Source organism: Ammospiza nelsoni, chromosome 2 (assembly GCF_027579445.1).
Source record: "Ammospiza nelsoni isolate bAmmNel1 chromosome 2, bAmmNel1.pri, whole genome shotgun sequence".
NCBI classification, from domain to species: domain Eukaryota; kingdom Metazoa; phylum Chordata; class Aves; order Passeriformes; family Passerellidae; genus Ammospiza; species Ammospiza nelsoni.
The window spans coordinates 18591126-18607804 of record NC_080634.1 but is presented as its reverse complement, the minus strand read 5'-3'; the positions used below and the strand labels follow the sequence as shown (position 1 = coordinate 18607804).

General features: G+C 36.8%; 1 protein-coding gene across 2 annotated transcripts in view; it reads left to right on the top strand.

The window, feature by feature from the left end:
- Positions 1 to 16679, top strand: part of CBLB (Cbl proto-oncogene B) — a 130023-nt gene that overhangs the window by 67488 nt on the left and 45856 nt on the right. For both annotated transcript variants that reach the window (XM_059494087.1, XM_059494088.1), the window contains exons 4-6: positions 892 to 1038; positions 12001 to 12157; positions 16021 to 16142. In XM_059494087.1, coding sequence (XP_059350070.1) covers positions 892 to 1038; positions 12001 to 12157; positions 16021 to 16142 — 426 coding nt within the window. The remainder of the gene's footprint in view (positions 1 to 891; positions 1039 to 12000; positions 12158 to 16020; positions 16143 to 16679) is intronic.

The following is a 16679-nucleotide window of genomic DNA, read 5'->3' as shown; positions in this document are numbered from 1 at the left end:
TTTCCTTCCCATTAAGGAATCTCCAGACAGAAACTCTCATAAAGATTCCTCCTTCTTTCTTTTCTCCTCTCCTCACCATTTCCTACAGATTTTTCTGTACAAAAGGATTATTTGCGTTTAAGGATTTTTTTGTTCTTTGTACTATACTAGATGGGATTTCTGTGCCAAAAGCCAAGTAATTTTTGATTACCTGATACAAGCCTGGAAAATGTATGGAAATGAGACAATAGCAAAAAAGCTTGCTTTTTTTTGTTTGTTTGTTTACAACAAGTTAGGTTTTTGTTTATAATATGCTAGTGAAAGTAAGTTTTAACTAGAGAGTATTTGAAAGGAGAACAAGAAGTAGATACACTAAGAGAACGCTGAAAAAAAATCATAGGAAAAAGGAGTAAATCTAGTTCTATGGCGTGTTTATATTTCTAGAGACTTGGAATGAAGCAGGTTTGTTGTCACATACAAAACTATAATTTTAGATTTTTGAGTGTGGAGTAGGTTTTTGGTTTTCTTTGTTGGTTGGGGCTCTTTTAAAATGTATAAGCTGTCTAATTAGTATATATTCTTGCTTCTGCAATGGGTAAATGAAATAAAAACACACAAACATATTGCACAAGAAGTGTATCTGAATATGCAGTTGAGAACTCAAATGTGTTCTGTTTGCAAAAAGTAGTTTATATTCATGGAGACTTATGATAAATATGTCCTCAGAAGTCTATGGAAACACAAACCACTGATTTGTATTTCTTTGTGATTTCAGTTGAAAGCTCAGTGTTTTTCTTGTGTCACAGAGTGATTGTTATACAAATACATGAGATATGTGAAATACTGAAAGATTGATTAAATTTATTAAATTCAAAGGATTTGATGTGATTTTTATCCCTATTATATCTGCAGGAGAAACCTTACAAAGCTGTCTCTCATCTTCAGCCACATGTTAGCAGAAATCAAGGCTATTTTTCCAAATGGACAATTCCAGGGTGATAACTTCCGCATCACCAAAGCCGACGCTGCAGATTTCTGGAGGAAATTCTTTGGAGATAAGTAAGTGACTTTTGTAAACTCCTCAATTCTTTCTAAACATAAGCATTAAATGAATGAACTTTTCACAAATCCAAATAAGGATTGGTGGGTGTTCTGAAGATAATTTCTCATCTAGGTCTTTAAATTGGCTGAAATTGCTGAGTTTATTGTTAGTGGTTTTTTTTCCCAATGCTGTAATTTGCTCAAAGGTAGTTTTGTTAAGGGTGCTTAAATTCAGTCTTACTGCAAGAAGTTTATTTGTTCCATTATAGGGTGAAGATAGTATATTGCTTTCATGAAGTATATGGCAAATAACATCCTTTCATATTAAATATGTATATATATATTCTACAAACGGAATCTAAATCTGAATTAGGAACTTGGTCTTAAGTTTCATGGACAGTATGTTTCTTTACCTTTGTACCTATGACAGTATGTGGTGGAATGAAGTGTGTGAAATGTAGATATGTGATTTAATCCATACAGGAAATGCAGTAGTGAAAATTTACAAGTAGGCATATGTGGGATTTTTGGTTTGTTTCTGGGGAAAAAAAATCACTTATAATACACATATAAGCTAATAGAAGATGTGCAGCTTGTTCACTTTCTCATGTGTAATGTTTATAAGTGTAACAGTGCCATAAGAGACATGCCAGAGGCAATAGGTTGGTGCATTTTTCATTATAACAGAGCAGTCATTATGGTATCAGCTCTGGTATCTTGCACAATGTAGGCAGAATAACTTCAGCAACAATCTGTTGAATCTTCTGAGCATAAACAGCTCTTTAAAGTAAGTAATTTTTTATTTAGAATACCAGCATAGTAGGTTGGCACTTTTGCAAATCAATTCTGTTCAGTGTGAATTTGCAAGTTTCACTTCCATGGTTTTTTTTTTGTTAGTCTAAACACACTCACTGTCAGCTTTCCTCTTTCTGGGTTCATGGTGATGTTTTCTGGTGATTTCTTTCCCATGTAAGTAATGCCAGAGTGTGATGAAGTTGCTGTATCAGTCCTCTGTTTTGTTAGAGAAAAGGAATTTAACCATGTTCCATGTTACCCATTTTAATGTGAATATAATTTTCAAAATAACTTCCAAAGTTCAGCTAAAGTTTTCTGAAGGATTAACTTAAGTGACATGAAGAGCTCTCTATCAGACAAGGCTTTTCAAAAACATGTCAGTCAAGAAAAGAAAAACAGGATCTCTGATAAAATGACTAATGATCATGTTTGTTCAGTACCGCTATTTTTTCTTCCTCTTTTTCCCCCCTTTGCTTAGGAACTCTCAGAATTTAAATTTCCTTGTGGTACTTCTCTTTTCCTGTTGGGCTCTGTCCTTGAGTGACTTTTAGCAGATGTCTTGATTGCAAATTGCATTTCTGTCATTGGGATTTACTCTGCAGGCTGCTGTTTCTTTCTATCATTTCATCTGAGCCAGTTCCCTCAGCTCCCCCATTCTCTTTAGTATTCCCCACTGACTTCTGCTGTCTGTGTGGGAGTTTCAAGAGATTTCCTCCAAGTTTCCTTCCAATGGTCCAGTCCTGCCAATTTCCATTGGGAGATGACACAACAGGTAGATGTTTGAGGTGTCAGACAGTGGGATACTGGGACATATTAATAAGTTTTTATTAGAGAACAAGAGAACAAGGCTGGTAAGGATAATCTTTCAACTGCATGGCTTCATCTGAGCAACTCAGCTCTGCCCTTGTCTTTTTCTTGCACATACTTAATGTCTTCTCACTTATCTCCTGGACCTCTTATTTCTAAAACCTTTCATGGCTCCAGAGCTCTTGCCATGCCTTTTCTAGGTTTTGGTTTTTTTCTGCTTATTTGAATTTCTGTATAGAATGCAACTTTAAATATGAACCTTCAGTACAAACCCTCTGACCATCTCTGCTCTCCCCTGTGTGCATTGATAGGGTGGTTTTTTTGTTTGTTTGTTTTTGGTTTTTTTTGTTTGGTTGTTTTTTTTAGGGAGGGTGACTGGATGCATGGGTTTTGTTGGCTTTTTACTTAAAACATCAATTCATCCAAAATTTCTAAGAATCAGGACAGTTTGGTGACATGCAGATGAACATATGTATCTTTGGTTTTGTAGTGTAGCCTGAAGTTTTTTTTGAGTTATTTCTGGTCAGGTGCTTTACTTTCAGACCAAGTAAATAAGCACAGTTACTGGTGTTCCCAGCTCCTCTCCAATAAAGTGAAGCTGGTTTTGATGCTTGTCTTCTAAGCAAGGAGCAGTAGATCTGTGCTTGGCAGCCTTGCCATTACCTCAGGTTTAGCTAACTGGGCTTAAGTAACTATAAAACATGTAACAGCATATATGTCAAACAGACAGATAAGAAAAGAGTTTATTTGGCATTATGCTTAATCTCTGTTAAACAGAATGCCTGAAGCTTTTAAAACATTAATTATTTTCTAATCCTTTTAGAAATATATGCCAGATACATCTGCAAGCCACATCCTTTACAATGGACCTGTTGTGACACTTTAGTTTGCAAATATGCTGGTATCAGTTCCCTAAAAGCAAAGCCTGCATAAAGGTTTTGCAAATGACTCAGAATACCTTTCTCTAACCTAAAGGTAGGCCCCTGGGACTTTCTGACCCCCAAGTCTACTTAGGCAGTGCAGGGAGGAACTTGATTGGGTGTTCCCTGGCCAAAGCTCTGTTTACAGGGCAAGCCTGGACCCCTCACTTGTTTCTGAACCCTTTCTTTGGGTTACTGACTAATGCTGCTCAAGATCAGAGCACAAATAAAAAGTTGTGCTGGGTCTTGGCTTCTGATGGTAAACTGTAGTACAAAAAATATTTCTATTGCAGTTTGATCTCATTGGAAGGAGGGAATTTGAAGTATTAGATTAATTAATTATTTTTTCAACATAGTATTATCATAAAAACCTTCTTGTTTCTAAATATAGTGAATTCAATGCTTTTTTTATCAAATGAGCTTTTTGCACTCATTTCTTTCTGAATTTTTTTTAATTTTTAATTTTACCAATAGTAATTTATATTTTTAAGTTGACTGTTTGGCTTTCAGTTTTTGTAATGTGACCTACACTTCTGTAAAAGTACAAAAAGGAACATGTTGCACTTTGCTGAAGACTGAAATACAATATGTACAGTTTTCATGAGTTTAGTTTGTACTTTACTTTAAAAAAAAAAAAAAGGAAAAAAAAAGGACGATTGTTGTTTTTTTCTGCTCTTTTCCAGTGAATGGGGAACTCTTAATTTTGTTGGTTACGTTTGTCTGTCAGCACTTGCTGCAAAACTGTGCAGCTGCAACTAAGTTTATTTATCCTGTTACTAGTAAGTGTCATAGTCTGCTGTCCTTCTTTTTGTGTTTAGAGCTAGTCAAGTGTAAATTCGTGTGGCTTCAAACTCACGAGCAAAATAAATGGCTGGGCTCTTTGGATCATACATCTAGCTGCTCTTTGTATTTCTGTTGAAAACACTGTGTGTAGAACTGAGTGTACAGTGTGTACACTGTGTGTACACTGAGTGTAGAACTCAGCAAGCAATTTGAATGGATCCCTCAGAGCAAAGTGCTGAGATAACCACATATTCTTGGCCTTTGAGTACCTTCTCAGCTTTCACTTTTATGGTACACCCCTAAAAAACTTCTAGACAATGCCAGCAGCTGGAGAAGCTCATCTGGGAGAGAATGCTTTGTGAGAGCAGCAGATATATCAATAATGGAAATCATCAGCCCTCACACAGGCAGAAAGTGTAAAAGGAGCACACAGTCAGAGCCTTTACAATTGTGAGGTTTTTCCAGTATTGCACATTTCAGAGAAAAACAGGAGACCTTGGAAGCTTTAGGATGTTTGGAAGGAATCTGGAGACACAGTGTGGGGTTTAGGAGTGTATAGGGAGGATTGATAAATCAAGGTGGGAGATAATGAGATTTTGATTGTCTGGGTGGAAGGAGAAGCTAATGAAGAAGGAAAAAGTGGAGGTATTGATTTCTCTGCAAGGATGAAGTAAAACATGTATCCAAATGAGGGGGTAGGTGAGGGGGTCAGCAGTATTGAATAGAAGGCCCAGGATTGTTTTGGTGTTTGGATTTTGTCAAGGAAGCTGACTGAAAAAAGATATGAGGGAGATGGGGAATAGACTGTTTGGATTTGCTTTCTGAAAACAAAAATCAGGAATGAGAAAGAACATTCCAAAGGCTGAATACCTGGAATAGGTTTTCTCTGGCATTTTCACAGGCTATGTGGAAAAAGAGAGCCTCTCAAAGCATAAGAAGGAGCTGACTGAAAGACAACTAAGAAATAAATCGGCACAAGCTTTATCTATAGCAGAAAGAACTTGATAATGTCAAAAGCAGGAAAGTGGTGAAGTTGAGAAGATGTGATTTTTTTTGAATTTGTAGTGATTGCTGGAGTACAATGATTGGAGCAAGTGGTTTCAGTGGAGTGAATCTTCACCCCTGGTTCACCATTATAGTTGTGCTGAAGCAAGTGCTAGTTACATGTATGGCTAAGCAGTAATGTTCAGTGCAACTGTGAAATTGTAAGGCATGTAATCAGTAGTTATATCTGTTTACAGATACTTCAGTAACCCCCCCAGTGGGTTGTAAGTATGCATATAAAACAAAATCTGATAGCATCTTCATTACCAACATTTTATTACTACATAATGCTTGATGAGAATTTATCTTGATTTCTCACTCGTTTTAATAGCACCTTACATCTTCTACAGTTGTTTGTTGGTTTTTTTCTGGGTAGAAATATGCAAAATGCCACAGGGAGCAAGCCTGAGCTGAGGAGAGTAGGCAAGATGACCTAACAGATCTTTCAGCTTCTGAATTTGAAAACTACAGAAGTCATGCAGGGCTTGATAGCTATTAAAATTTGTTACACAAATTTGTGATTTGTGGCTGTCTTCATGTTGCAGAATGAATCAGCAGCAAAATGTCAATACTCTTAGATTTTAATTTTTTCCATAGTTCTGCCATTTATTTAACTTTTAAGCTTTTTATTCTTTATTATGGAACTTTTAAAATGTTAAAGCATTTTTGGTATCGTTTTCAGGTAAATTGATTTCCCTGCTGAGGAAACAGAAATTCTTTCACTGTTGGAATCAAAGACATAACTACTTTAATGTTCCTATACTTTTTTCCAGATGAACACTGACATGTTTTGTTTTTTTTTTTTTTAATTTATGAAAAAATGCGGCTATTGATTTCTCTATAGCAGTTAAATAGTGCATTTCAAATTGATATTCTAAACTTTGAGTAGCTGTGGTTCTGCTGTGGTCAGTGCTTTTTGGCTCAGGATCGAGCAGACACAGCCTCAGTGGTTTGGGTTCACAGAAGAAGCAGTAAAACAGGCAGACCACAATGCACAACTTATCTGACAGCTAAATGTTTTCAAGATCAAGAGACCTCAGATAAGCTAAGTTTTCACACCTTGTTAACCCCCTTAATTTATTACTTGATTTTTTGTTCTTGCTGCTGATAGTGCCCAAGAGCCCCATTACTGCCTAAACAGTGTAAAAATACAGACTGAAGAATTGGTCCTGGCCCAAAGAGCTTCAAATCTGAGTATGAACTGAAGTGTAAAGGGAAGCCAAAGACAGAGATGAAAGCAGAAGAGGCAGTGATACAAATGCCATCACCTTCATCACTGTCAAGATAGGTGTTCTAGCAACAGGAACTTTTAAAGAGGAGGAGAGGAACAGAAACGGAGCTTTTGGACTGTCCTTCCTTCCACGGCTGAACAGTAGCACAGCCTCATTGATAAACTTGTTTAAACTTGAGCTAGAAACAAAAGGCACTCTTCTCTGGGTGCTCTGGAGACAGGAATCTTTCTAGACCTCTTTCTTACAAATGCCAAGATGAAAAAGTTTAAATAAGACAACAGGTAATGTTATAAAGAAGTGTAAGTCAGTAGAAAGTTGCAAGACAGGATTAGAAAATGGAAAAGAGCAGTCTTCACAGCTGTCCTGGGTAACTAAGAGTAAGGTAAAATATCATGTAGAAAAAATAAAAGAAAGTTCTGATCCTTGGCACACGAGATTGTGAGACAGAACACATTCTCCATGGATAGGCAGAAGAGGCAACATTTTAATTATCAAAGAACGTGCAAAAGCATGAGTGTGCTTTGGGTTTGTGGTTAGAAATCAGAATTGAAAATACAGAGAAGTGTATCCCTTTGGGGACACTTGGGGAATACAGAGTTCCTGTATGTCTTAAGGAACTTGCTGTCTCTCTAGCAATGTCCAGTTGCACAGCTTTGGAAGTGGCTATTTTTAGGTGGTATATTTTCTCCATTTCGTAAGGCTGATTTTCTCTCTTTTACCTTCTCTGTTCTCATTAGATTCATCTGTATTTGTTAAGAATGATGTCACTATTTAGCAATTGTACTGGCATGATATGGCAGAATTCCTTTTTACCCTTAGGACTCAACTTCTCAAGCCTTCTGTGTGTCAATTATTTGCTTTGCAGTTCAGAAGCAGTGGAAACATGGCCTCTCACTTAAAACTGAAGCAGCAGTTTTAAGAAAATGCTCTTTTCAGTGGTGATAAGTCAAAATCCACATTGCTCACTGCAGATTTACAAAGAATGTTGTTTCTATCTGGGTCAGTATTTGCTTGAATATTTTTGAGATTGCTCTGGAAACAGTAATGGCCTTTTCATGGTGCATTTTTTGGCAGCATTTGAGAGAGTTGCTTGCAGACAAAAATGTTCACTGTAAGTGTAAGTTATACAGGTACGTGTTTACCTCCCTAGACATTCTTGTGGTCTGCTCTGGTTCAAATGGAAGCAGTGTCACTTGACATTCCAGGATAGCTGTATCTTTGCAGTTTACACAAGTGCTGTACTCTTCATGCTTGGGAAAGATATGCTTCATCTCCAGGTTTATTTTAATGTCTTTTCTTTTTAAAAATGTTGTTAACATTTGGGGAGTTTAAGAAAATCCCATGTACACATGATCAGGGCAGGAGTGAAGAGAGGACCTAAATTCCTCTGCTAAATTGCTTGAAAATCACATGCTAGACACTAATCCTTTTCCTTTAAGCATATGGAAGTTGTGTGGGTGGTGTTTAAAACACTGTATTTGAGATTATAGAGTCATACTTTGCTTTGATGTATGCCAACAATAGTAAATAGATACCATCCTATATAACAGTGTTTTTAAATCTTATGTTTCAGTTAGAACACTTTAGAATTCATTGTTTTTTCAAATATATTTGCTAGATGCACTATTGCAGAAGAAAGAGAGAGAAATAGTGTCATTTAGAGAGGCATGTGGAGAAATGGCTTTTTGTAGTGTTTTTGAAAGGAGAAATGGCTTATTTTATGGTTTTTGACAGGACTCTTTAAGAAAACAATCCCAGGGTAAATACCAAGATCCAGATAGTTTAGTTGGTTTAAGAGATGCACAGAAAGCCTCTTAAGGAAATAATTTTCAGGATCATTTGTTATATTTTCTTTTCTTTCCTTGAATTGGCATGGGCTTGCTTCTACTCTAATGATGAGGAAAGGTAGTACAAGGACATGTTATGTATAAATCGTTTCCTAAAAGATTGGCAGGTAGAGATTTGGATTTCCTTGGAAAAGGTCCTTCTATGTTCTTTTACTGCTCTACATCATGTACACTGTGGCTTTCTTCATATTTTTGTTTCCTTCTAAAATTATCTCTCTGAAGATTTTTGAACTGATAGAGGGTTGCAATAAATTAACGTGGAGCACGGTAACAGTGTGTAATTTAGTCTGATTTTTCTTTTCCTCAAATTGTATTATAAAAAGAGAAATGGTTACCAAAGCTCTGGGTATATCTGTTTGTAATGTGTGCATATGCAGTAGTGCTGTAAAATTTGGGCATCAAACCTTTGAGGGAAGTACAGTCACTGTTTAGTACCATCCTCTCCTGCGAGAGACTCCCCAGAATATTGTCTCAGCTGGAGTCAGTCCTGGGCACTTCTTCTACAAGGGACAGCTGATGTAACTACAATTAAATACCTGAAATACTGAGACCTGCACTTCCTCAGCCTAATTCTGTACACAACTAATGTTAGCAGGATGTCAAATCACATCTTTCTGATGGACTGAAGCAGAGCTGACTGACTCATCTCCTAGACAAGTGTCCACAGGTTCAGCCTAATAGCATGAGGCATGTGGAGAATATCTGCCAGCCCCAAGCACAAGGTATCATTAGGACATGATGCAACAAATACTACAAAGATCCCTGAAAATATTTATAGGAGATTCCTTCTGTGGTTCAGGAGCTGAATGTGGCAGGCAGTGGTTTTCATTGCAAACAGGATTTTATTTTTTTCTTTCTATAAGGACAGGTATTTTATACATGTAAACATATGTATATATTTAAATAACAATCTAAACATGCTATTAACTAGCACAGTCCCAATCTCAACCTTGATCCTGTTCTCTTTCCCCTTGCACTGCCTCTGCCACCAACCAAAAAAAACCCAAATTAAAATAACTCTTTAGACTCAGTCATGAACAGGTGCCTTCTAAGGCTGTATATCCCCTAAAACACAAGAGAGCAAGACCAGTGAAATGTTAATTCAGACAGAAACTCAACTTGCCAGCCATCTCTGAAAGCTCCTTCCATGCCTGTGACCCTTCCCAGATCTGTGCCAGAGGATGTGTTTCTCAGGGTGCCTGAAAGGTCACCGGGTTTCAGTGATGCAGGAGGGGAGGACAGGAACACCTGCATTTAGTGGGTGTGTGCTGTCTGCAAGGTCTCAAAGAGCTCAGCATGTGTGTGGGTGAACTGGAGAGAGACACTGGGGGAGAAATAATCCCTGGTGCTCTTTCAAAGTATTTAGGAATGATAACTCTATAAAATAGCTGCTGAGAAAAAGGAATTAACAGGTTTCAACAACCAATTCACACCTTTATTTAAAGAAAGCAGAATATAAAAGACCTATCCCACAAAACTGCAGAGAAAAAAAGACTTGCTGAATTTAGTGTATTTTAAATTTGGGCCACCACTATTCCAAGCACTTGTTCTTGGAGAAATCCCAAAAAATAACTTTAGATGTTATTTCATTAGCTAATCACTCATTTTCCAGCATCTGGTTTCTGTCTTAGCCAAAGTACTAGCCAACAGAGCCCTAGAAAGATACTCTCCTGAAGCCTCTTGTTTTCTGTATTGCTGGTGGAGTTTTAGGGGTGCAAGGTGTTGGTGAATAGATAGCCAAAGATCCTACTTATTAATTGCATCTAGGAAACTGTCTTATGCAAGGCATGAAAAACCAGTTGTTAAGGTGTAGTACGGCTGTGATCATATCTGATAAATGCTGTACTGTTTTTTTGTTTTAGGGTTATTGTCTTAACCTTTAAAAAAACTCAAAGCAATAAAATTAATACCTCCCTGCAAAGAAAACCCTTACAAATTACAATCAAACAAAAAGCTCACAAAACCCACAGCCAACTCTGAAACTTTTCTAACCCCATTTCAGCGTGATCCCAGTGCTGTAACCATATAAAGAGCATCAGAAAACATTTTGGAGCCATGGGTTACAGGAGCTAAATAAGCAGTAGATGCTTGATCTAAGACAACTTTATCACCACAAAAGCACTGACTTTTCTATTTTTTTGGTCTGAATTTAATGCAATGTTTTATTCTCCCTTTACCCTAATGAAAATTTGATCAGCGTTCTTTCATAAATGGCATCTGATGTGGTATCTCTCTTCAGCTCTTTGTGGTTTCCTGTTTTTCATATACAGATGAAAGTATCTGCTGAGATCTATTAAACTTCTCATTTTGTCATTTATGACTTTCTCAATACAAGCCTGCATGTAACAAATGGATTTCTTTGCACTTAGAAATGCAGTGAATATCTTATGCAATAGAAATACAGGACTGTATGTTTAGTTATACTTAAAATTACTTCTTGTTTTAATTTAGGATAACTGCATAGTATTTGTTACACAGGACAAACATAATGCAGTTGGTTTCTCCCCATCATACTAAATAATTTATATTTCTGCATGAGAAAATACTTAGAAAAACTAAGGCAGTTTGAACTAATAAAAATTACAGGAAATATTACTGAGTTTGTGAGGCCTGTGTCTTTTGTTGATTTAGCAGTTATTAACAAAATATTACTGTCAATGTGTGAGATCTTGTCCTGAATAATTATGCATTGATTATATTTTGGTTAATGAAAATGTTTTTAAAATATCATATAATCTGATCTCAATGTGTGGCAGAACATTTTTAAGAGTTGTTAAGGCTTGGCAAAATTTTGATTTGACCCTAATGACACATGAAGAATTGCTGTTATTGAGAGTGATAAGATAGAGCACATTAAAGTGATCAACCTCATGACAGTTTCCAAATACAAGTACTTGGCTGGTAAAATACCTAACCTGCATTATCTTCAACTGTGCAAATAGAAACTGAATCTGACAGAACATGGCTTTCTGTGTTAGGAAGGATAATTCTAATTTCCTGTCTATTAAAGTTAATGTAACTGTCATGGTTTATGACAAGGCTTGGACCACTCTTAGTGGTATCTGCTTGATTGCCATCATGTTACTTGACCACTGCTCAAGAGCTTTAGCTATAGCAAAAATCACATAATTGTAGATATTAAATTGATGCTTATCATTCTGGTAAGGGAGGCTGTGAAGAAAGGATTTCTTTTACAAGCATAGAATAGGTCCTTTACATTATCTCTGAAAGGATATGAGATTGTTTGCAACACCTGCTTGGTAGGGTATTTTGGTTTCTGCACCATTCTTTTTGTGGTACTCCTAAAGAAGCTTGAATATTTATCATTTGAAATAAATGACATTCAGCTGTGTTTAAAGGAAGGTAAGCCATTCGTGTATTTGCTTAGGCTGCTTTCAGAAAACTTAATTTGTAGGCGGTTTTTTCTTCTGTAGAGAAACCAAATTAATGTTACAGTTCGCTCCTTTAAAAGTTCAGTTTTGATGACTAAATTAGGTATCAAGTCTTAAATATGTTATTTCATTGAATTTATTCTTTCTACCTATTTAACAGAACTATAGTGCCATGGAAGGTGTTCAGGCAGTGCCTTCATGAAGTTCATCAGATTAGCTCTGGTTTGGAAGCAATGGCTCTTAAATCTACTATTGACTTGACCTGCAATGACTACATTTCAATTTTTGAATTTGATATCTTCACTAGATTATTTCAGGTAAGATTTGAAAATTATAGATAATTGTGTGAATTTCAGAAGCTTAGTGCCCTGAGGCAAGGAAGCAGATTTAAAAAAAAAAAAAACTGAAAGAACTAAACCAGTGCGGTTTACAAATAAATTGTGCATTTCTTCTAGTCCTTCAGAGGTGTTAGAGGCAGCAACACACACATCTGAAAAACTGAAAGCATCCAGCAACACCTGCTTCATTTCTGCATACATCTAGTGTTATTACAATAGCTGTTTGCTACTTACTTATTTTTCACTATTTTTAAATACATTCCTAGAAATGTAGACCTCCTGATAATCAGAGTTTTAGTTGTGTTTTTTGTTGTGCATTTGTACCTACATATATATTCTACATATATGTTTATATATATATATATATGTTTATATATACATATATATTCTGCATATATGTTTCTGCAAACTCATAAGGACAGTTACATATTACTTTCTTTTAGGCTAAATGTAGGCCTAACTGGGTTTTTTTTATGAACAATATTTTTACTATTAATGCTTATTTACAACAAGGAACTATATCTGGGAATAGCATTAATTGTATTACTATTTATCTGAAATAAGCTTTTTATGTATGATATGTGTCTATTTTAACCTCATGTCTCTTCTACAGAATATACTTCAGGTATTTTAGTTAATATAGAAGACTGTAGTGGTTTGCATGCATATTAGGTGTGCTGTTTCTGAAATTTATCACTTTGCATATTTCTTTTTTATATAGAAATGATTGAGATATACAGACATTTATTTGATAATTTATTTTCTTTACCGTGAACAGTGGTAAACTAGTACAGAACCACAAGTTGCACTAAGGAAGGTTTAGATTGGATATTAGGAAAAGTGTCTTCACTGAAAGGATTATCAAGCATTTGGGGACATGATTTAGTGGGATACTTGGCAGTGCTGGGTTAACAGTTGGACTCGATGATCTTTAAGGTCTTTTTCCAACCTACAAGCATATATGATTATTCTTTAGCCAGATGGAGATATGTTCAAAATATCAACTTTGCATCAAACCCTGGGTTGATGTTTGTTCTGTTTTCCACATTGCCCTGTGCTAATTGTTGCTTAGATGTCCTAGTTTTGCTGTTATGGGAAAGGGTGCCATTATGAAGTTAATAGTAAAATCTGGCAGGAGGCGATTAATGATTTTAGTATATATAGTTTTGATTTTCATTATCTCTTCTCCATTCTGAGTCAAAACATTGTCACAGTTGCAAATATTAATGGTGCCAGTAATCTCTTTTTAACTGAACCACAAATATTGGTCACTTACTTTCTTTGTGAGGCCACTGCTGGTTTGATTCATTTCTGTGCCTTGTGCTAGAAGAAGGGGATCAGCAGTATTGATACATGTAAAGAGAGATGACTGGTAAGGGTTAACTTTTAATTCAGCAAAGAAGCAGAGAGATATGTCTTGCCAAAGAGATTAGGTGCAAAAGCTGTGTAACTCTTCAACTGAACTTGCACTGAACTTGGTCTGAGAACTCCCAGGAGGTTACATTTTACTTCTCTAGTTTTTAAACAGCTTCTGTAACTATGTGTGCATACACCCACTGAGAGAAAATCCCAATTAAGTAATCAAAATACTGTTTTGCCAACTGTGGGTTATGTTACAGAAAAGCTGTATTTGTAATGGTGTTTATTCACAGAAGAAAGCACAACTCAGCTATATGGAGATCCTGTGAAAGTGAAGTTGCTCCCCCTGCCTCTCCATTGTATGTATGCACAGCTTTAAGTGCTGTGTTCCCTGACCAGAGAGAAGCTTAGCACAGCAGAACAGCTCCTGCTCTGAGGAACTTCAATCTGTTACTATAACATGTCCTTTGGTGTGAAAACACTTCCACTGAAGAGAAAGGGAGCAAATCTTGTCCCATTTAGCACTTCTGCTCTGGTATGACTCTGCTCATAAGGCAAGCTATGGAGTCTTGCCTTTGAATGGTTTGGGTTGGAAGAGACCCTTAAAGATTATCCCATTCCAACCCCCCTGCCATGGGTAAGGATGCACTTCCACTAGACCAGGTTGCTCAGAGCTTCTCTAGCTGAAATGTTCTGGATCAGCTTCCCTGGGCAACCTGTTGCAGTGCCTTCATTACACTTAGACTGAAGAATTTCTTCCCAATATCCAGTCTAAACCTATAGGCTTTCAGTTCAAAACCATTCCCCCTTGTCCTATCACTCCAAGCCTTGTAAAGTCCCTCTCCAGCTCTCCTGTAGACCCCTTTAGGTACTGGGATGCTGCTCCAGGTTTCCCCAGAGCCTTCTCTTCTCCAGGCTTACTAGTCCCAACTCTCTCAGCCTGTCTTTATAGGTAAGGTGCTCCATCCACCTGATCATCCTGCAGTCCCTCCTCTGGACTTGCTCCAGCAGGTCCATGTCCTTCCTGAGCTGAGGGCAAAGAGCTGGATGAAGTTGTTTGAGGATGGGGGGGTCTCATGAGAGTTGAGGAGATGGAGAATCCCCTCCCTTGCCCTGCTGGCCACACTGCTTTGGGTGCAGCCCAGGACGGCCCTGGCTTTCTGAGCTGGGAGTGCACCTTGCTGGGTTGTGCCCAGCCTCTCATCCAGCAGCTCAGCCAAGTCCTGCTCATCAGGGCTGCTCTCAATCCATTCTCCACTCAGCCTGCACTTGTGCTTGGGATTGCCCAATCCCTGTGCAGGACCTTGCACTTGGCCTTGTTGAATTTGTTAAAGGAGCTGGCAGGATGCAATGTTGAATCTAGGACTGGAATTATTTTTTTTACCTCCTTGCTTTTGGAGAAATTTAAACACTTCAGGTTTCTTATGGCCTCTGTGCTGAAACCTGTCTTCTATTCCATGTGTACAACTTGATGAGGTAGTAATTTTGAAATAAACAGGTATTCATCTGTGTTTAGGTAGTGGCAAGGGTTTGCCTGGGAAATGTAACACTCTCAAGCAGAACTGTTAGGATAATCTGCTCAAGCACGTCACACTCATTTCATGAGAGCATTTCATCTCTGCCTGATTAGCCCTTAGAAGTTCTTTTAAAGGGAATTTGCAGGGCACATAATAACACAAGCCTCTTGTCTTGTGTCACTTAACTTCACCTGCCTTGATCTTCTGAGAAATAGATTTAAAATCTGCAAACCATTCAGAGTCAGTTTATTGACTTCCCAAATGCTGGCAATGGACATTTATATATCTGTATTAATCCACTACTTTAAAAAATCATTTTGCATTTACAGTAATGGACTATTCCATATTCTTTGAAGTGATAGCATATCAGGCATGTTTCACTGAGTTTTCTGAAGCTTTTGCATTCAGGTTAGCAAATATTCAGGTGAAGTATCAGTATTTGTTTTGTTTTCTGGCTTTAATGCCATTATGGTGACTGAAGAAATCAAGAAGTAGAGAATAAAAAAGGAATGACAGCTCAAATTAGCAGCTTTATTATGATTAATTTTTTAGCTTTATTTAGATTCATTTTACTTATCATTAACTATCAAAGTGCTTCAAGATGTTTCAGGCTTAATTGTGTTTTTATTAAACCATCATGGAGTCATACTTTCCAGGTTCTAACTCAAGATGATGTTTAATATTTTATGTATCTATGAATAGAAGGTCTCTTAAATTCAGGGTCTTCAAAATCTCTATCCAAAAAGTTGTGCTTGGTGTTCTTGGAATAATTCTTTTGAAGGAGCACTTGTAGCAAAGTTGGGTATATAGGACAGTCCTTTGTACCATTCAGACCCAAAGCAAAAGTGTGTATTTTTCAGCTGAAGCTAAAACACTTCAGGTGTTTCTGACTCACAGACTTGAGTTTTATTAGAAATACAGAACTACCTGGCTTAGTCCCTTTACTTGTTTGTCTTCTCTTTGTAGCCATGGGGCTCAATCTTAAGGAATTGGAACTTCTTAGCTGTGACACATCCTGGATATATGGCATTCCTGACGTACGATGAAGTGAAAGCAAGGCTGCAGAAATACAGCACTAAACCTGGGAGGTGAGAGGTTTCACTGCATATTGTTTTCCAAATAAACTTGCTGTCTCAGACCCTACATAATTATGCTGGGTTCATCCTTCTATTTTGCATATTTTTGCATTTTATTTAACACCCACGGGCGCACTGAAGAAGCAAAGCAAAAAAATATCGTATTAGCACACTGAAGTTTAAATATGTAAAAATAAACAGAAATAAATTGAAAATAAATTGCTTTTTCTTTCTTCTTCTGAATCAGGTAAAACCAGCAATGCATTCTTGAAAAGCATATTTCAAAATATAATTTGATTTTCAAAATTGACATTGAATTTTTGCTTAATAGTAAAGCAAAAATCATCTTAACATCTTTCATGGTAACATTCAAGCTATAAATTTAATCTGTGCTTTTGTGTTCCTTTTGTGTTTCATATCTTTCTTTTTCCTTTGCCTGTATCATTCTATATCATAAACTCTTCCCCTAGAAAAGCAATCAGTCAGATTCAAGATCATGACATGTAGAGTTTTTAAATACTTTTGATGTGGTGCTGTGCATAGTAAATT